Below are 23151 nucleotides of genomic sequence, written 5' to 3' on the forward strand. Positions count from 1 at the left end.
CGTCTGACAACAGACCTATTAACATACCTAATGACCCTTTTTCTCAATACCAATAATAATCGAACGTACTGAGTGGATTCCCAATTCCTTTATCTGAGGGCAGCACCATCAAACCACATGTACTGCCAGTAAGCCCATACTTCCGCTCAGTCATTCCTGCCCTGTATGTCTTAGCTTTACTTTACCTGTGTTGATTCCGTCTTTACGTCTTTTACGACCATAAAATGATAATATATTCAATTATATTTGTGCAGTATGTCAGTGTGACTGATGATAACTTGAGAAATACTCGGTAAATACATCGAACTTAATAAACGGAATCTACCTTTATATAAAATGACAAGCGTAGTTCAATCAAGTTCATGATCAATCTTCTTTAGTAAAGTGTGAGTGTCTTTCAGTAGAAATGAATAGAAGTGTTTCGAGCTATGGCCTGATACATTATAAATGTAAGCAATATCTATGAATTCTATGTACACGGATGGTTGTACGTCCCACAGGATATCTATAGACTGAGGCCACATTTAGTGATCAATATGTTTACTTATCGTAGGAATACATAAAAGTGGTGGTCGAAAACCTAACCCCCTCTGGGAGCCGTATAGAGAATACAAAAACAGTCACGTTATACACTGATAAATCGACTACAGTAAATGTTTACTAAGGTATCCTAGACAATGAGACTAATTCGGTGACGGAACGTAACTCATTGTAATCCTTTATAGCTGAAATGACGTTAGCGCATGATATAATTTAAAGCCATTCCATCACCGATAGAAACAATAATCACGCATAATTATAATCAGGTATTACTTGATACGTAAATTAGTCCCAGTGCAATATTATACAATTATCGACCTATTTTCAGGTGGATACGGTGAGTTATCAACCCGAGTAAGTGATATATCCCGAGGCCGGAGGCCGATGGTTATATAATTTTCGAGGGTTGATAACTCACCGTATCCACCTGAAAATAGGTCGATAACTGTTTTATTATATGCCACTTACATGATATTAATCCGGCCTTTTCAAAAAGACTTTTAAAACTACAAAAAACAAGATGATATTTGCAAACTTTCTGTTTACAAAAAAGTACATGTAGTATATGGCAAATATCCAAATGCTTCTTGCGAACGGTTTAGACTGGTAGAACTGGAATATTGTATCAACTGCAGCCCGTCTGGAATCTGAACGTTTTCCATAAATTGAAGTTTGCAGTTGTCACCGTTGATCGCAGTAAACTTGCTGCCTTCTGCCATTTATGTTGCCTACTATAATATTGACGTCACCATATATTATCCCGACGTCATTGAATAAGGGAAACTCCTGTTACGCTATATTTGGGTACGACTTGACGTCAAAAGTGATTATGACGTCACATTTCAAGGGAGTTTTCCTCGATCTATTTTTGACACAGGTTACTGGACTCGCGAGAGGTATCTGGACTGAGTCCAGTAACCTCGCGTGCTTTTTGCCGCCGATTTCGGGGTTGATATCGCAGTTGATGAATACTTCTGAGAAACGTATTGGCCAATCAAAATACAGCAAAAGCACCTGTCATATAATAATGTTATGCATCTGACATTTTTCAACTATCTGAAAAACTAACATTTACTATATACAAACTTACAAACATTCACTCTGTTTATTTTATCGAAATTTAATAAAAGATATTGTCCAGGTCAATAATCACTCTGCCAAATATGGTATAAACATCATCAATAATTGATCATGTGTCCTAAAGAAGAATCCAAGTGGGAGAACAAAAATGATCATAATCTCTGTTGTGACGTTTGATGTTCGTATATACCAAATATCGTTTACCTTAGTATTAATCTAGTAATAGTTTAACAACTTGATGTCTTCGAAAGAAAAAATAATGATGAAAAACTCCTTTATGTTTAGAGAGACTATCGCTCGCTGGTTTATTATACACAACTTCATCTCAACTTCAAGCAACAACAGCACGCAGTTTCAGTACATTTACTTTTCATTGTCCGTGGCTTGTATAAGGTAACAATTTCCCCGACTTCATGGCGATGCTGATCCATACTGGACCCTGTAACATCTCGTCTCACCAGGAACACTGCAACATTAGAATATAACTAGCATGGGAATGATTTCGATGGAAAAACATATATAAAAAATATGAATATAAGCACACTGGTTAATGACATTGAGAACAAAAGTATTACGTAATTTTGACAAATTATGGTTAGAACCACTTTTCTGGACTATTCGTTGATGCCTTATTTATATTATGATTGGGACGTCAAATTTGCATATAACCGAGGTATCTTATAATCTCAGATGAGTATTGATTGTTCCGTCATATTTACGTGTCCTACGTCATATCTTTTAGCGATGTACGTAATTTACACACACACTTAAACAATGACGTAGCAATCAAAAGGTAATATAAAAGGCAGACAGATATCTGTAATATGTATTGGAGGACTAATTGACATCAGTTAAACAAAAAGAGCTACTACAGGGTTCCTCCTTCGGACATGATCAATTTGGTTAAGGAAGAACCAGTATCTTACGTTGGAAACAAAACCCTGAAGCAGAATCGTTCCGAAGCGAGTTGTTTGTTTGACGACAGAAGAACTACATCAGTCATACAGCCGCCATGTTGGTACGTCGTGCCGTTCCTTTGTTGGAATATGTGTACGCTGTCCCGGGGCTCACTCACAAACTCAACTTGGGGACTGTTGAACATCGGTTATATGTAAGTTTAGAATGAAGAAGTCATGATAGACGTTAAAATCAGCAAACAAATATAGTCTAAAGTATAAGTTTAAACCCGACTTGAAGTGCCATATTTACATTATCATAACTTATCGTAATGTATATTTGTATATAAGTTCAACCGTATTGCAATATGAAGTACATGAATATACTTGCTTTAATATGCAATGTGATATATCACATTTTCTTTAACATTTACCATTGTTCAAACGCATCAGACTCAGAGAGTAAGATTATGTGACAGAGTCGTTCATTGGAACATTTGATGGTCGATTCTGCTGGGAATGACGGCTTTACGAAATGTGGCTGGAACATATATATAAAATAATTATTATGTTAATTGTGTTACAAGTATGAGGAATTACGAACAAAATCATTCATTATCATCATTAATATTAAATTGTGAACCGATCTCTTATTTGCAATAGCATGTCACCTAAATTATATGGCAATTTTGAAATTAAAAGAAAAATGGAAACCGATAATTTTTCCAATATTTTTTAGATTTAATCTAAATTGCCGGATGTGCGCATTTGTATTGATAAATAAATGACATATCACATGTTCAGTTGAGCAACCATATTTTAGCGTGAATTTCCTGATAAGAAATGCGGCTGAGGTTTTATTTTTTTAATGTTAGAAAATTAATTTTTTATGAAGCTTCCTGCAACATGTGTACACATTACATACCTGATTTGCATTGGTTATTACCCTGGATTCTGTAATTATCAGTAAAATGCAAGTTACGTACATGTGACATCCAATTGGCAAATTGCTTAAATCTAAACAGTCATACAAACACTAGTTCATTTTGCAAAGAGAAAGAATGGAAGTTAACTCATAAATCCTCTGTGACGTCGGCCATATGTTGCCGACGTACAGATAAGAATCAATAAGAGCAATATCTACATATTTTCCAAGTGTTATTCGGGATCAAACGACATCAATCGAGGTAAAGTCGATGTCTGACTATTTGATCGATATATATATATATATCAATTTTATAATGGTTTTTTATCCTCGAATATAACATAAATGTTAGTATTATTATGGGGTAATAATATTATAATTGAACTTACCATTTCTTATATCATATCTATACCAAAGCTCATCTGAAACTATCCTGAAATGAACAAACAATTAGCTAAAAATAACACCAATACATAAAAAATGTATTTGCAAAGTAACATTCTGTAAAACAACGTCAAAAATAGCATAACATTTCACTTTAAACTTAACAGTGCTCTATTGAAACCAATTGGTACGTGCAGCGTTTGTATTGGTAGTTTTCGTACAAATCAACTTAAAATAGAAATATTTGATGTGCATCTTTCGTTTTAAGTACATGTATAATGATGTATGCTACTCTAACATATCATTTTCATTTCATTGACATTCAACCTCCGAGAGTTGGTCTCTTTTGAGGTAACGTACAGTTGAATTATTTTTTATTGCTTATGAATTGCTACTTTGAAAGACCAATAATCTGCTTAACTTTTCCAAAACCTTACCCCGTATCATCCGATGTCTGAAGGATAGTTTCAAAAGTGCCGATTTGTGTGCCGTTAGCTGTGATTATCAGAGAGTAAAAGCCTGGCGAGATCTCAACAGTAGAGGTCTTGTTTGGCTGTTCCGCTGATATGGTGTAGTCCAGGTGGTCAAACCATACGGTCGGGCTTAAAATTAATTCAAACTTTGTACGATACAACTTAAATTCGTTCTTCTACATTATATATGCATATGAATTTTCCATTTATAAAATAGTAGGTTTAACGGCAACAGAAACGGAATTTCAGAAAATATGTGGCTCGAACTTAACAACCCAAAACTTATTTCGAACTCGCGATTTAGATGTGTAAGACTGCTGATAGTTAAGTTCATTTAGCCACATCGTTTAGTCTTGGCAAATGATTGACTAAACCTGTCGAAGGTTTTTATAAATAAAAAAACAAGAGGAACATGAGCCTTAGTGGTCACTTGAGTTTGGATAAAGAATGAAACAAAAACATATAAACAAACTGATATACTAGCCACTGAAGTCTGTCAGAGATATTACAAATTAGACTTTTAAATCTATGAAGAGTATTTGAGTGAAATCTTGAATCATTTTGAACCTGTTTGGCCCCGCCCCTCTGGTCCCACAGGGGTCAGCGATGACCGATATGGATGTTGAAATGCTATATCTCAGGCTAATAATTCTAATCAAGTTTGACTAATTTCTTGTTCATAAATGTTTTTTCCTATATAAACTAAAGTAAAGTTGACCCCCTCCCCAGGAGGAAATATGAGACCCCAGGGTCATATAATTCACATTTTTGTAAACACCTTATGACTCTGTATCAACATTTTGTATAAAGAGTGTTTGATTCTACCATTTCCTGACTTTTAGAAGAAGAGTTTGCTCAAATATGTAAACGTAACCCCCACCCTAGGGGAAACGAGAGCCCCAAGGTCATATAATTCACATTTTTTTGTATAGGACTTTAAGACCTTTCTATCTACGAAGATATTTTTGTTCTAACACATCTGTGAGTGGAGAAGAAGATGATTGAAATTTTAGTCGATGTAACCCCTTTTGGTCCCTCCCACACACCCCTGGAGTGGGGACCATATAATTCACAATTTGGATTGGCCTTATGCCTTAGAAGGTTTGTGCAAAATTTCATTAAAATTGCTTCAGCAGTTTTCGAGAAGTCGAAAATGTAAATTGTTTACACGACGGACGACGCACGACGGAAGACGCACGACGCACGACGACGGACAAAAACGATTAGAATAGGTCACTTGAGACTTTGCTCAGGTGACCTAAAAAGAACTTAAAGATGCATGAATCTTCGTGTTTTTAATGAAAGACCTAAACCAAATCGCTTTAATGTCAATTCCAAGATTACTGCAATTCAAATCGTTTACTTATTCAGTGACGTAAATTTCACGCTCCTCTTCATTTGTTTCTATATGCATTTTTGTGAAACACCATATACAGGGTTTAGAGAATAAATCCTTTTTTTGACTTACGTTTTGTTACCAGGGCTCCACAGATTCAGAATAAACGAACATTGTTCACCTAACTGGCATACTATGTTGTTTGGAAACGCATCGTCTGCAAAACTCTGAAACAATCAACAACAAGATGTAATTGTTTGTAACATTATAACCATTCTGCTCAAAATGTACACACTTAGCATTTGCAAATCATAGTTAAATGCAATGAAAATGTTTATAAAACATAACGGGTTTTACTGTACAATAAAACAACATTTTTACATTACCACAGGTCTGTCAGCAGTATTGATATGTGTCCCAGGACGAACTGAAATAAAACAAAAACCAAATTACAATTGATCGTTAAATATTAGATTATCGTCAGACATACAAAAAACCGTGTTTGTCATTTGTGGATGCAACATAAGAGCAAAATGCACTAGCCTAGTTCATATGTATCTAATTTATATAGATCTATCAAGTAACTTAATGTATTTCGATCTTTTGCGATGACCATTTAATTCACATGAAGAATTGTAAATGCAACCTTTATTCATTTGAAAGTACGGGTCCATTATAAAACATGTGTTTAGTTATGTCGAGTTAGGCTGCTAGTGAAAGGTTGCCTTACATAGCTCGCAGTGCTCTCCAGACGATCCTTGACGACACAGACAGTTAGCAACGCCTTGGGAGGGGTCGCAGTACCCCCCGTTATGACAGACGAAGTTTGAGCACGGACTTGTAACTGTAACGAAAACAACAACTTGATAAGGTAAGCGACACCTATTTTTTCAAATTGATGTTATCAAAAATGTATATCTTACATCATACACTCACATACCGGTATATTGTACTTACCGGAATGAGAGTCTTTCAGCAACACACTGTAACACCTTTTGTCGTAGTACCCTCTGTAATAGAAGGATACGATTCAAATAGGCATGTAGGTATAGTATCCAATATTTTCAGCAAATATATATTAAATTTGACGACATTACCTTTCATAAATTTCTGGTTCAATATCATTCGGCTTTAGGGTCAAGCAGAGGTAAGTGGAGACATCCATATGTAGTGTCAGCAACGTCATGTCTAAAGCGCATGCGTTTGATGTATTCTTTATCACTATGATACCTGCTGTTTCAGCAGTATTGTTGTTCATCTGTATCTTTGGACTAAAGTGAAAAAATACAAAATGTACCGGGGAGCATTTATTTTTTTCACAATCTCAGCTATAAAATAGGGACAGCGTTGACACATCATTCCATCCTGCTATGCGAAAAAATAATATATCTAGAGTAATTAACTCTCATGTAAATCAAGACACGAATAAGTACTTTATATATGATTGATGTTCTTATATAGAATTATAAAACATTTCTTGAGTCAAAAGGTCTTATAAGCAAAAGACATGTCAAATACACCTTATTTCATATAAGGTACTACTTTCCCTTATCAATGCTTTCCAACATCATTTTAAAACATTATATTATTGATTACTTGAGGTTATTTTAGTACATGATAAAGCCATGTGATACACACCATTCTCTTTCTCCATCAGACTTGTGTACCCAGATCATTATATGACACTCATTTCCACGTACGCACTCAAAGACGGTATTGTTCTCTGCAGTGGGTGTTTCAAAATATGGGAAAATCTATAGAGAAACGGTACATATAACATGTAATCAACAGTCACACTTAGGCTTGCTGTAAATATCATTTATTACCTGGTATAAACTTACAATTTAATAAATCCCTGGGTGCTCATTTAATAAATCCCTGGACACTCGTTTCATTATTTCATAAATTAATTTCAGTCGATCAGAATTTAAATTCTTGTCATTAACAAAGACAGGAATTGGAGTAGTATAGAAATATTGTTACATACAATCACGTCCATGTAGAGTAACCTCAGATGTTGATTTGATCTTACCTTAGTAGCTATTGTCCTATTTCCTGTAATAGACCAATCAGAAATTAAATTGCAATAAGTGCCTTTACCTTTATCTAGACTCGTATATCCATGTATTATAAAGGCATACAGTGAAAATAAATTTGGCCTTCAGCACGATTGTTTCATTTCTTGAATTCTTACCTGTACGGATATCAATATTGAAACATCTTTCATTGATGGATCCACTGGAATTTAGAAAAAATGACATTCATCAATATAAATCGTTTCTTACTCTCCGGCATATTTTGTTTTCCATTTTTACCAAGGTCACTCATCGGAAAATTAAAAACGTGTAAATAGTTTACCTCGTTTCATCTAGTATTTGTATACAGGTTCGACCCTGGCATGGTCTTGCAGACAAAAGCCTTAGTACACCTGTATACACCTTTTCCGGTATTCCATCGTCAGTGTCCTCCAGCAAATACGTGTTCACTTCTTTAAAGAGGATGTCTGTGTGTCCTGGTGCAACGCTGAATCTGTAGATATATAATTTGTTAATAAGTATATATGTGAACACTTTCATCGTTGATATTGGTTCTCAAAGGTAAATATCGTAAATAAATACTGAATAAAATGCATAAACTATATGAATCATTCCAATTGTAGCAGGAACATTAATTATGCTTTAATTGAAGAGGGAGAAAACGCCCAAAAACTCCTTATAGAATAATAAAAGAAAATTTCATTAGGTGACCCTGTGCCTCTTTGAAACCTTGACAAAGTTCAAAATCCATTATGATATTCTTTGCTAGTATTAGTTAAAACAAAAAATCTCTAAATCTCTACTTTGAAATTTATCTATAAATGTACATAAATTTGATTCTACTTTTGAATCATACTCAAGACGCGCATTTGACAATTGTTTTCTTACCTACATGAACCGGTTGATGTAAGGAAGATATTTATGAAACAGCTGCTATTGACAAAGCACGTAATGTGTGTTGGCACGGCTCCGGGATAGAAGATCGCCTGTTGGATATCAAGTCGATTGACAAACTATCATCGTGATTGAATGATTTAGAATCAAATAATATTTTTTTCAAAAATTGTACATTAAAAAGGGAACCAACGAAATTTTACTCTCTTAAATTAAGTTTCCAAACCATATATTTGGTGTCGATACTGATATTTTGTATTTAGTTTAGACAGTATAGTATATGTCTTTGATCGTCAAAATATCGTAAACGTACCTAGTTTAGCGATAGTTTAATTAAGCGCTTTTCGCGCTGTCTTTGAAGTGCCAGTTTATGTACAACGCTAGATGTTGTAAAAGGGTATTTTCGGTATTGAACTACCGAATTCCGATAATTCATATCCGCACTGGTAAATCATTATTTATATTTTTTCGCATTTGCGCCAAAATTTGACTAATGTGATTGGGAAGATCAGGAAATATATTTAGCTTATTGCCATAAACTAAATTGAATTTTTCAATTTTGAAGCAGTAATTAGTCTTGACCTTTAAAGTATCATTCTCAATATCGACGAAAAATGTATAGAACAATCTTCATAGACGCATTGAAACCGGAAAGCGTCTATGAGTTTAGGTGCTTTTACTTATTTGTACTACAAAACAAATTCAGCTGTGATACATTCAAATCTCAACCAATAGTTTAGTTTGGCCAATGTCTCTGCAGCTTTTAAAATATCCCTATTCGTGTATGACGTCATAATATTCCACGTACAATTCTTAAAGACAATGCAAAAATAACCTCAAACTTCTAACCAATAGAAACGAGAGTAACATATGACACTGAATTATATGAAGAAACATTATTGATGTCTGACTTACTGCCTCCTGATTAGATTCATGAATGTCCAGGAGTTCACCTGTGTAAAAACATAATTAATATCAGAACCATTATTTTCTAAACGCGGTAAATGATATTTTAAAGCGTAAGTATGTAATTTTACATTCGTTTCCGATTTCAGGATCAACAACAGAAAATTATACATATACATACAGTGTATAAAAGTAAGGAAATTTCACTTACTGTTTTGACACTTGTCTCCTGAATAACCGATTTGGCATAAACAATCTATGGAACCATTATTCTCATAACAAACACCGTTGTTCTGACAAATATTGTGCAGGCAAGGACCTTTAAAAGAAAACGGAAACTTTATTAATAAAGAATAGCCACAATGATACAATAGAAAACAAATTAAAACACAAAAAAGACTAACATAACAGAAAAATTTCTACAGAACTGACAACTGATTTATCATCATAATGAGTCGGACAGATTTGACCATTTCAATGGGCATGAAGGATCCTGCTGAATATAGGCAAAGCATGGTACAGTATTGGATTCAAACACGTTCGCCTTCGAACCTACCTTGATGTGATTGACAAGATGAGCCGAAGAAGTTTGGTGGACATACACAATAATTGCTAGATCCTTTTGGCATACACACTCCACCGTTATTACAGCTCTGGTCCGTACAGGTGTCTGTAGTAGTCATATAATACATCAATAGTAAGTACTAGAAGACAGGACTGTAACACGACAAAGGATGATCAAAATACGGCCATCGTATACTAGGATTATTTTAATAGATATATTAATTGTTGCTGATGCCTAGAAAATCTGGGGAGTCAGTTTTAGAAATTGATTACCGTGAACAGAAACAAACATTACTCCAAAACATCTTGATTCGCCACCAAGTCTGAAACACATGAAATGTATACTAAACCGATTAAGTAGAGGTATAAAAGACGTTCAACAATACAATTGCTTAACCGAAAACTAATTGATTTTTTATACAACATATATACTTCTAGACGTTCCCATGCAGGGTGTTACAATACTGAGCGGCGATTATTTTATTGCTAACTGAAAACATGTGCACTAATACTACTTAAAACGTTTTAAACAGAATAGCTTTTCCATTTTCCATCCGAAAACTAACAGGAATTCGTTTACAGCCACCAGGCACAGAATTGTAGACCGCAAAATATCTGCATTAGATATTTTTTTTTTTTTTTTTTGCAATATGATAAAAAAACCCTCATATTTCCATTACCCTGCACGAAAGCACAGCCGTCGGTGTGCAAGAGGCACTGGTTTAAATGCGGCATCTGTTACACATGAACGGTTGACTAGTTGTGGTGAAAATATCTCTACAGCATTGTCCTTTCCAGATATTATCCTTTCACTGGCAAAATATAAAAGAAAACATACGTAGATTAATTAATTATTATTATGGTACACAAAAAAGCGAATAAAGCACCAAGCGGACAGCAGTATGCTGTTGTTAACTGGGGTTGAGGGCAACAGATGATTTGTTGGACCCGAAGACAAACTGTTGCCCGAGGACGTTGTTATGGTAGCAAACAACAGAAGGACAGCCTGACCATGGGGGATTTTTTTTTATTTAGCAGGCAATCTCTGTATAAATGGATGCATAAAAAATAGAAAATAGATATAGCCTAGAATTGGTGCACTGAATGTGATTTGTTTAATACAGGCTTCATAGTCCAGAAATTGTTTTTGGTGAAAAATGGGTTTGAGATTAAGATTTAGCGGTTAATGCGTAAGTGGCTCTATACTAGATTTGCTAGCTTTACTTAAGGCTGAAAATGGACGCCATGCTGCCAGGTATTGAAAAATCCACACAATTGACCTATAGAAAATTCCGTTTTATTTTGTCGCTGAGATAAATATCTTTGATTTAATGTAGGTCTAATAAAAAAAAAGAGTACTTTTTTGTAATTTTGGGTCAAAAACAAACAAATCTAGTTTTTTTTAAACTTTTTTTACTGTGGTTTCCATGGAATACAAAGGCTCGGGAATACGCCAAAAATGAGCTTACTTCTCTGACGATATCATAACTTGATAGCATATAGTGTGTAGATTAAATATATATATATACTTTTGTATATGTAACATGAAGGGTTCACTAGCTATGCAGGCATTTGTAAAACTTGTGTGTAATTTTCCAAATTTCCTCAGATCTTTTGTTTTCTGCAACCTATACCCAATTGTGACGTCGCTCCGGTCCAACAGCACATTTTAACAGACAATTTGAACAGTTCTTTTGACCACTCGACGGAACAGTTTATTTATTGGCATTTTTGACAATAGAGTTTATATAGAACCTATTTTATAGAGGTATAATAATATATGTTAAATAGCAAAATTCAGTTTCTGCTCATTGTATAATTATCACTTGTGTAATAAGCGTACATACCAATGGCCAGCCTCCTCCTGTGTATAGAGATAGATGTGACAGACCTTTCCTGATGGACAGGTTACCACGGAGTCGTGTGGCAGTGTTGGTGCTTGGAACTGGTGAAATGATATTCATACTAAATGTAATTCCATTGTTAATACAGTACAACACGATGTGGTCACGTTAACAACAGTTTGTTTTCTGTACTTCATTTCATTTTCATAAATGATAAAAAACGTAGAGCAAACAAGAATGTTATACTTACCCTCCGATATATCTCGGTAAGGTGAGCTTGCAAACCTATTTCAGAAGAAAAATATCTTCCGATAGTTTCCATTTTTATTTTTGTTAAATGCAAATCATCGATGCTTTGGTAGAATATTGATAATTTGTAAATGGTAACTGTTTTTAACAAAACAGGACTTAAGTTATGCTAATATGCCTACCTTTATATGAAAACTTAACGATGAAGCAGGTCCGGTCAGTAATGTTGTTTCTGTAACACACGAATTTTCAATTCATAAATTGAATTAAAGCCTTTCTGAGGCGATTTAACAAACCATGATATCATATGTGTAAAATATCTATCCTTATTGTATGTGTACCACCAACTTCTTGATAGATATATCGTTAATTACATCGTTGTATGGATGTGATATAAATTTATAAATGAAGCATGCATAGGTGATATATTAAACCAAACGTACCCTGCCGAAACCTTCAAACAGACATATTTCTCCCTGGTGTTAGAACGCATTTCCGTGGGGAGTTGCGCAGAAATCACATACATAAAAACGTCACTGATACCAGTGGTAGATGGAGATGATATATGGACTTCGAGTTCATTATCCGGGAAGAGGTTTTCAACAACAGGATCAATGCTGAAATATATTGAAAAAACATTTTGATCATTAACAATTATCTTCATCATGTATACTTATATAACAGAATAAAAATATAACAGAATAAAAAATATAGGGCTGATTTTCGAAAATGAAATTCAGAGGTCTGCTATGCTTTATCAAATATGTTATTGACTCCTTTGAATACGCAAATATCGCATACCTACCTGCTCGTTGGCAAATTTGCTGCATAAACGGGAAAAGAGCATTTCTCCAGTGTGTACTGATAGAGTTCGCAAAGGATGGTACTCAACGGCCCTGCGGTAGGTGGAACGAATCTTGGCTATTATAAAAAATAATGAGTACATCAGCTTTTTTTCATTTACCTGACAAATATTTCGTCATTTAAAATTTCAATGGGGTATTACAGAATATTTTAAGTTTAGGCTAGCATTCATCTTTGTTATTCCAAAAAAATGTAATTGTAAATTATTTATAGCTTCTGTTGAAAAATAATCCCATTCACTTAACGAGTTGACGGAGCACACCGTCATAATCATATACTCATGTTTTTTGTATCAATGAATGGTCTTACCCCGTGGCTTCTGGCGCCGACAATGTCTCCGTTTACTATAACAAATAAACACATGAAACGGAGGTATAGACAGGAAAGTATATTCTGTTAGAAGAACGAGCTGACATGGTTTGATACATGTTTCCTATAGATATCATCTATGCATATGGTGCAGTTATATTATGATACCTGTATCTTATTCTATATAGAGAAAACACATGTTATGATTGTATTTATTATATTAACAGCATTTTTTAAATGTATCTTAATAATCGATAATGATTTTTCTTCGGGCACTCCTAGGTTTCTGTTACTCCTCTAAGATCCCTTGCGCGCTTAGATAAGGAACATCGACGTATAAGTTGAAATCGATACTTGCCTTGTTGGCAATGACTACCAGGATCATCATAGCCCACAGAACATGTGCACACATCATACTGGTTAGCTCCATTGCCTGGTCTACAGATCCCGTGGGGCTCGCTGCACCAATTGCACTGCTTGGTACAATCTATAGACGATATGATCAATGGTCAATGTTAGGGAATGAAGACATTCAAAAGGCTCATGTAAAACCTGCAAAACCATTATATAATGTGTGGTCATTACAATTTTAAAATGTTTATGACTTATATTAACTTAATAGCTAGAAAGCACACGAAAATGAAACAATAAGAAAACAGAGATGGAAAAGAAAGAAAAAATATAACTGATGTGTTCTTTCTTATGGAAATGAGGACACCATACTTGCAAACCATCATTTGCTAATAGCATTGTACTGTTTTATAATGCTTTAAATAATTTTATCAAGCAGTGTTACCTTGCGTTTTCTGCAGTGTACCAGGACAGAGAACTGTGGAATTGTCAGTTTCTGAAAGTAACAGTTGATGTTAAGGCTGTGCGTTTTGACATATTTGAAAGTTTTGATATCATAAATAAAAGAGTTTTCATTTCATATAATTAAACTTGCTTATAGATGTACGTACCAGTACATATTTCTCCAGTATAACCTGCGGAACATTTGCACGTGTAGTTTCCAGGTATGTCCACACAGACTCCAAATCTACACGAGTTGCTCTGACAATAGTTGATTTCTGTAAAACGTGGTTCGTGAATAAATACTGATTTTGTTCTAGTCCATTAGTAGACTTGACATTCCAATCATTGGGCGGAAACATTTATCTCTACCTAGATTTTAAACAATTCAAGTAATTTATTTCAGTTGATATCAACATTATTAATGATGGACAGATTTATGCAAGACTTTCATCTGTATTTCGTGTAGCTATTGATGCATACGAGACATTATCCTTACCATTATCGCAGTTGAATCCTGTTTTACCGGGGGGACACACACACCTGTATTGTGTCTGGTAGAGGAGGAAGCAGGTTCCGCCGTTATGACAGGGCTGTGAGGCGCAGGGATCGGGAGCTACGGATATAGCAGTGATAGTTATTACTAACAACGGAACATACCTAAATAGACTGCAATAAAGTATTCTTAGGCATAATCATAATTTTAAATCCACTACCTACACAATCCAGAAGAATAAAGATAAAACCGATTCCAAGATAACAAAATCAAAGTATGAAAACGTAGTATCTCACATAACTAAATGTTTATCTGATTTTTTTTTTCAGTGTGTAATTGCCATAATACATTGTACACTCTATCTACAGGTAATGTCAAATACATGTATTATATCAAATCAATTCTTTAATCGGTTATATTACAAGACGACCTTTTCATTGACATACTATTTGTCACGTTACCTATTTCACACGCTGTGCCCTTATATCCACCAACACAATGGCATGTAAATGAGTCCCTCGCGTTGCTGCGGATACACAATCCACTATTGTTACAAGGCAACTTTTCACAAGGATCTAAAAACAAAGTTGAATGTAGTTCGTAAAGTGTAAAGCAATTCGGAATAAATAGCAAAATTAAGTGAAAACATAAACAAAATATACATGTTAACTGCAATAATGTACAAGAATGTTTAGTTGAACTTGGTTCATGTACACAAGAATAAAAATCAATACTTATGCAATAAAAGATTGTTATTAAAAAGAATATTTTGTATATTGGCATTCCATTTAGTACTTTAGTACTAATGATTCATGAAGTGGGATATCATTTAAATTGATCATTACCAGATGCGAGGAATTGAATGTTGGTACAACGCTCTAGATGTGAAAAGCTACAATAAAGAAATAAGTGCTCAATTAGTTTTATATGAACATGTATGGCTTGTTAGTGCTAGATTTCGATACAAATTATCAATATACGCGATTGTTTGATAGATAACAAATAGTGAACGTTATCGTAAAATGAAAACGGCATGATAAATGCATCTTGAAAATGTTTGCTCCTATATGAGAGTGAAGCATGATGACCATTATTATAAATAACACACACAGGGAAGTTGCCTTATTTTTATAGAAAATCGTCGGCTGACTTACTTGTTCCAGGTTTGGAAGCACGCGTCCCTGTTACCCGCCACATCACTGTGAGTTTGTACTGTATATACCGACAACCCTGAGGCATTGTCTATCGAGCTTATCAGAATACCCTTGGACGTATCATTGGTCAGCCGGATGAGCGGACTAAAACTAGTATGCAAAGATTGCAATGTGTTTTATCTTTGTTTTCGGTACCGACTTCATACTTATATCAAATTGTGAAATATGCTGTAATTTGCATTGCAAATGCATTTTTGATCTGAACCTTGTGTTTATTGCAATAAAAATAATGAATTCTCTGCCAATACATCAACGATAGATTTAACAAAATAGTACCTTAATTCAATTATTGTGAACGCAATTATCATTCAAAACCATATGTATTATTAAGTACAAATGGCATTATTCTTAATTCAACTAAGACGTTCAACATTACAAACTCAAGAAACTTTGACGCAAAACATGTTGTTGAAGTAAATATTGATGTTATATAAGGTCCACAACCAAAATTGCAGTTCTCCCCTAGTGTTTTTATTTCTGTACTAAATGAACTATATAGACATCCTGTCGAAGTTATACTTACTCTTTATGAGTATATTCACCACAAATGGGGAACAAACCTACAGAATTCACGGGGAAATTAAGTTGGCCTCGCTGTGGAAAATGTACATATTGTGGCGCCCCCTACATCAAAATAGAACGGTAGATAACTGATGTGTTCGACAAGGGAATTGAAATGCAGTTGTTTAATAGACGCGTGCCATTGATGATATATTAGACGTTTTTGAAAGTTTCTTTTTTTTAATACATGTTATTTATTGATATAATAATTACCGGTCGAGAGGTAAGGTCTCCTTTGGTGTCGGGATATTCTAAAAAAAACAACGAGAAACCTTTTTATAATGTGTCGGAATGGCGGAAGATACAATTGAAATGTGATCGTATGTGACCAATGCAATAAACAGAGATTTGCGACCAGATATAGCTTTTGATTGCGATACTAGATGATAGATCATAAATACAAAGTACCAATATCCATATCCCTTTTATGTACATACCTTTCACCTCTATGCGAAAGCAATAGTTGGTCTCGGAATCGAATCTGGAAAGGAGGAAATCGACAACATAATTAATATACAATAATCATAATTAATGACAGTATATGTGTAATGGATCGATAAAATGATGTCATTTATTGAAGTAAGATAATTTTTGTCTTATTTCTAAAAGATTACTCGTAAAATTAAAATAAAACAAGGAAACATTCATAATACGTTTTACTGTTAATGATCTATACTATGGGGAAACATATACATGTACATATATTTCCATTATACTTTCAGTTTCCCGCTTAATCTATGTTAAACCAGATGGGAAATATCACGCTATTAACTCCCATCTGATCAAGCGTATGAAGATAATGTATGCAATGTGTACTCATGCCTATTCATAACGGTGAAATGATTTAAAAGCGGTTTTAAAGTTTTGCGGTCTTTAAATACCAAAAGTATTATCGTGTTGACAAAATAGAATGTATTGAAAAATATCATAGTATAGTTTTTGTTTGTTCGCTGGTTTCAAACCGTTTTTAGGAACTATATTCCGCACCTGATGCTATGGCTATCAACAAAAGCGTAAATTGTAATTTCAAAAGATATACATGTATAGTTTTTAATGTTAATGATCGGAATGGAAATATAAGTAATAAACTGTTACCATATTGGACATACAGTTGGTATGAAGCCCATTCGTCAGAAATATAAATATTCAAGGCGCTCTAATGGGTGTCATTTTCATTATCTTTTTTCAGATGGAATTCATATCAACTGTATATCCAATCTGGTAACAGTTGATTGCTTAAATGTTCTGGTTTGCGTGATGGAAAACAAAAACACTATTTTAAATCATATGATTAATGAATATGTTAAAGATTCTACGAAAATACCCGATTTAAAACATTCCAATTATCTAAGTGGAGTTTAAGAAGTCGAACAAGCGGATAGCCTACCCGTCGCTGTCTTGTGCTATTACACACAGGCTGTAAAAACCTGTCATGTTGATGCCTGGCACCCAACTCACTTGTTGACTTCTGACCAATGATTCGATGTCGTGACGATCATGGATGACTGAATGTGTTAGAAAATCTGTCATGCCGTCGCTTAAAAAGCGAAACTTTGAAATTGTTCTGTGAAATAGATTAGTGAAGCAACACTTTTATTGCAACATAAACCTGAATGATTTATAGATATATATAGTTTAAATGCCTAGGGATTGAATATCCCAATTCAAGCATTTTATCGTACTTTATGGTAATGTTTTCATATGATACGAGAAAAACACTTTTAAAATTATTCAAGAAACAGGTAAATATTAAACAACATATTTCCCTTTCGAAGAAGGGCTCTCACACAATTACCATATTGGATTGTTTTACTTTTAAACACAGACTCCTCCTTTACTACATATATACTCTGAATTTGCACTTGTATACATGTCAATCATTTGCGCAAAATCATTATATAGTTATGTCATTTAATTTCAACGGAACGTATATATATAATATATAATGTCATGGGAGACAACTATTATATGAAAAAAAAAACATTCGCACTTATTCATTTGTCGTTACTCCCACATACACCTATAAATTTAACGAACGTCGTTTCTAAACATCGAACATTTCCTGTTATACAGTACTAGGGAAGTTATTAGGATGGTGTAAGGATACCTGTTCATGGCCCTTGGTTTGGCGAATACCTCTATCGCAAACTTGGTTCCGTCATATAGGGTAAACATCTGACTATTGGGTGGTGATGGTGGATGAATGATTACCGGACTATCATCTTCATCAATTACCTCAAAGTAAAACTGATTAAAGGGTGAGCATTACCTCCATACTCTCATGATAAATCAAAACCATAATATTGAAATTCATATTTTCATCGAATGTTGTGATTTTTTTTTTTTTTTTTTGCAATTAAGAAACTGTATATGACGAGTATTACCGCTATCTAAATTCTTCAAATTTCTTTAATAACCTTACCTGAACTGGTGTTTGACTCAAACTCTGCAAATAACCATTCAGATAAGAAGAGGTGTTCGTGATATGTATCTGTGTTCTAGGGAAATCCTCCACCACTATCCCAACAAGAGCTGTGTCGCCAATACTATAGACCGAGGGGTCTGTATACACGTCAATGGTACAGTTCTGATATAGGAAATATATCAAACATATGTTAAAAACTTATTTTTATCACATAACCCGCATGATATCCAGTGATGTTGCCCATATAATATTCTTGCATATTGTTATATAACCTAGAGTGATTTTTATTTTCATTTTTCGTAACGTAATAACAAAAACGATCAAATGAAGCCTTGAAAAATAACATGACGTCAGGTTTTCGAGGACAGAAGGATAAAATGGTAGCCTCCTCTGAATTTTCGCAATAAATTTTGACGTGAGATTCTTCGGAATCTTGGTTGTTGATGCTATGTAATAAAAAGTGTCATTTCTCGAAAAAAAAATTAAAAAAAATAAATCTTCATAAAATCTCCTATGAAAATAACACTCATTTAAGTTCCTATAAAAAAGCATATGATATTACTGGTCAAATAATTTGGAACAAAGGAAGAAGGAACATATATGTATGTGCATTATATGTATGAATGTCTGTCTTAGTTATTTACCGTGTTGACGGTGACATTTGGAGTTGGTGATCTGAATAAATCAAGAAACTCTACAAAGCGTGGAAGTCTGCACGTGACAAAGTCCTGGTCGGGGTCTACTGTAGGTATATGGAGACTGTAGTGACGTCCCAGGGCTAGCCTACAAGGGCAAGTAACTCGAGTAATGTATGTTACCTAATTTATATGAACCGAAACTTATGACCTTACTTATTCTTAAGTCACTTCATACTTAGGCAGAAGGAAAATATACTGAAAACTCCATAATATTTTATAAGTTGTTTTCAATCATTAACTTGCAAATTACGAAAACTGAGCAGATCTTTAGTGCATTCGATTTATCTTACAACTTTACCATGAATACATATTTTAGATAAATCAATAATTAACTTAAAATATTAGTGTACAGTTTACCTCATAAATGGACGACTGTCCGTAATCGGGCTTCTGTTGGGGAGTTCGGTATCAGACCGCACACCTGGCATATTGATTTTCATCTGCATGTAAGACTGTTTTATTTCATTTTGGACGGTTAACTTCGCCATGTTGTTCCTGAAATATCTGCAGACATTACAAACACATTATTATTTCATTAAATACAAAAATATATGTAGATTACGATTCCAATTCTATCGTCATTAATTAGATAATAAATCATTTAGATGGTTATGGTGAACATTAAAATATGAATTAAGTCAGAGATCATGCAAGTTGAAAGAGATTAACCCTAATCCTAAATTTAACATCTGCACTGGCCTTTCTTACATTATATCGATATACTGGCTCTGGGGTACCGGCAGAGAAAACGTTCCTAGTTCTAGCTCCCAGTTTTCTCGCCTATTGATGTCGATGACAGACTGGTGTATGATGTTATCCACTGTGTGTGTAATGTCTTTGTTATTTAACATCCCTTGTCCTTCTTCCTTTGTCACCCACCGGCCAAAGCCATCTTCGCCAAGACTTGAGCTGGTAACCTCTCCTACCTGGCACTGGTTGCCACATGGTCCTGTTCCGAGTCTCCATCCGGTCAATACGGTCACATTCATCATCTACATTAACAGTAAAAACAAACACCGTTTTATTTTGTTAGCGTCAGGAGAAAGTTCAATGATAATAAAAACTTCCTTAAATACGTAATGTATTACATAAAGCAGAAAATGCAACTGTACCTCGTTGATCTGAATTCTGATCAATCTGAAAACTGTTCAAATGGTATGTTGGTCCCGAACAAATGTAACATATTCGTATAACACAAACTCTATTGTTGGATACCTCGAACATTTGCCATGTCCCCGTCGAGTTAAGGAAGCTTATTTTATGATGAATTAGTGAAAGGAAACTATACAGACATAAAACAGGAGTAAATTGATAACAGCATTCGGATAATAGTTAACAGTTGACTTTACTCACCAGTGTGCCTTTCTGCTCGTACAGTGAATATCTCATTGCTCCTCCCAGGTATTCTCCTCTACACAGGTGACATGACAGAAGCACCACCAGACGCATCACAACATAACAGTGTTTATCCATTGTGCCTAAACCATTAATGTCTTTGATTGTAAAGAGTTTTAAAAGATGTAAGACAAGTTTTTATCCATTTTTGTTTTTCTTTGTTTTGTGGCTTATTGTCAGTCAGGGTCATTTTTAGGAAGAGAGCCGGAGTGAAATCTATCGGATTATGGGCCGTAACCATTAACTTTACAGGCTTAGCCTGTTGCCCAATCCTATTATTATCAATATAATTGTTTGTAATGAAATTTGTGCATGCTTTCGTAATTCTCATTTCCGATAGATTCATTTCGTACCAGGATAAGGGACAAGAATGTTGACACCGACTTATATAGGAAGTAGATACGTTTTTATGTGTTCCCAATGTGCCTTACGATAGAAAATGACTGATGAAAGTATAGTACAAGAGATCCTAGAGTGGCGCCTGCCAAAGAATGATCTTTGTCTGCCAATGGAAAGAGGGATCTTTGCTCTGTTGATGGATCACTTTCAAAATGCCACATGCACAACTAGGTCCGAACCTACCTATGAAATTTGAGACAGATGCCTTCAGTACTTTCTGAGAAATAGAGGTAACATTTCTAACTACCAAAATCCAATATGGCTGTCTATCGGCCATTTTGTTGACTGATCAGATACAATTTGCAATATGCGTAACTTGGGTCGTAAATGAATCTACCTATGGAATTTGAGACAGATATTTTCAGTACTCTTTGAGATATAGCTGTGGAACTTCAACAATCGAAATTCAAAATGGCTGTCAGTCGACCTATCGGTCCCAGAATGATGCAATATGCACACTTGGGGCCCAAAGGGAAACGTATTTGTTGAATTTGAGACAGATTCCTTCTGTACTTTCTGGGAAAAAGTCTTAATAATCTTTAACAATCAAACTCCAAAATGGTGACTTGTCGGCCATCTTGTAAATCGATCTATCCAAAGATGCAATATGCACAACTAGGACCAAAGGAAAATCTTCCCATGAAATTTGAGATGTATCCCTTAAGTGATTTCTGAGAAATAGCGGTAACAATAATTAACTATCAAAATCCAAGATGGCGGCCTGGACCGATCGGTCGCAAACTGCAATATGCGGAACTAGGGTCTAAAGGGAAACTATATATCAAATATGGGACAGATCCTTTCAGTATTTTATGAAAAAAACAGCGGTAACAAGAAAAACAGAAAGGCAGACAGACGGACAGACAGACAGACAAACAGACGGACAACCTGATTACTATAGGGCAACCCCATTTCGATGCGGGGCCCTAATTAGTTTTAAATATAGTGGGTTACGGATGTCATTCGAAATTAAAAGTCGGGATAGGAAATCATGATTGCGATTTATCTGCGTTTTGCGTATCAAATAACTTATATATATATATAATGGTATCAACCTAGATAATGTAATAAATATCATTATCTTTTCTTAGTTTGAAGAATCAATGCAAATGCACTCAAAACAACAATGCTAATGTTTTCTCTAAAAGGACAAATAGTGGTGTGCTAAAACCTACCCGTACTTGTTTCCCTAATTACGTTTATAGAATACGATGTTTGTGTAATGTTTAAAGTATAAAGGGGGGATACCTGAGAAAAATACCTGTTGGTGTATTATTTAATGTTCATCAAACATGTACGTATGTCGTAAACTAGATCATGGTTTTATCAAATATGTAGAGACAATGTAAAATCAGTCATAGTATACAAAAATGAATATATATACATACATGGTTACAAAAGACCACATAATTTCGTCTGAATTTTAGCATACTTACAAAATGGAATCTCTTCTCGACTGTCGCTGATGACAAGTGAAGTTAGTACAATAACTGATTCTTACCTCGTGTCATTTTTTTTAGATAAATGTTCCAATTTTCAAAGACTTGTTCAGGTAATGTTGAGGACTATATCAACAAAACCAGATAAACAGTCATAGTTTAAGTATTTAAGCCAATGTTACGTAACTTAGGATACAAAGCAGGCGCAGTACCGTTGCCGATTTGTTACCAGTAAGAAGCATGCTTTTTTTGCTGTAATATCATAATTTAAACAACCTAACAATGCTTTTTTGTCTCTATGAAAAGACAGTGACGGAGGTATGCTTACCATCAGGCATGACGTAGGTTCGTGTCATCCCGTACAGGCTGTCCTTGAAGTCGGGTAGATTTGGCGAATTTTCCATGACCACCGGGTGCTGAGTGCATGTCAGC

The 23151-nt window shown here is 34.6% G+C and overlaps 2 protein-coding genes across 2 annotated transcripts in view; one reads left to right on the plus strand and one right to left on the minus strand.

The window, feature by feature from the left end:
* Positions 1–23151, plus strand: part of LOC138319087 (zinc finger C2HC domain-containing protein 1C-like) — a 168543-nt gene that overhangs the window by 9780 nt on the left and 135612 nt on the right. The gene's annotated exons all lie outside the window — the stretch shown is intronic.
* On the minus strand, positions 1895–22796 carry LOC138319079 (uncharacterized). The gene is made up of 45 exons (XM_069261988.1): positions 22717–22796; positions 20840–20964; positions 20195–20478; positions 19844–19990; positions 19433–19571; positions 18786–18950; positions 18471–18610; positions 17751–17927; positions 16801–16844; positions 16577–16614; positions 16326–16426; positions 15743–15892; positions 15434–15480; positions 15050–15163; positions 14592–14708; positions 14263–14370; positions 14097–14147; positions 13659–13787; positions 13301–13335; positions 12933–13048; positions 12571–12744; positions 12310–12359; positions 12129–12163; positions 11882–11979; positions 10715–10846; positions 10308–10357; positions 10027–10140; positions 9682–9789; positions 9480–9517; positions 8559–8656; positions 7993–8163; positions 7829–7872; positions 7667–7689; positions 7273–7388; positions 6732–6905; positions 6592–6644; positions 6365–6478; positions 6021–6061; positions 5767–5861; positions 4263–4427; positions 3831–3874; positions 3442–3470; positions 2951–3057; positions 2547–2711; positions 1895–2086 (listed from the first exon to the last, which is right to left on the minus strand). Exons 2-45 carry the CDS (start codon positions 20957–20959, stop codon positions 2032–2034), a joined length of 4515 nt encoding a protein of 1504 aa, XP_069118089.1. The 5' UTR covers positions 20960–20964; positions 22717–22796; the 3' UTR covers positions 1895–2031.

The sequence above is a fragment of the Argopecten irradians genome, chromosome 3 (genome assembly GCF_041381155.1).
Source record: "Argopecten irradians isolate NY chromosome 3, Ai_NY, whole genome shotgun sequence".
NCBI classification, from domain to species: Eukaryota; Metazoa; Mollusca; class Bivalvia; order Pectinida; family Pectinidae; genus Argopecten; species Argopecten irradians.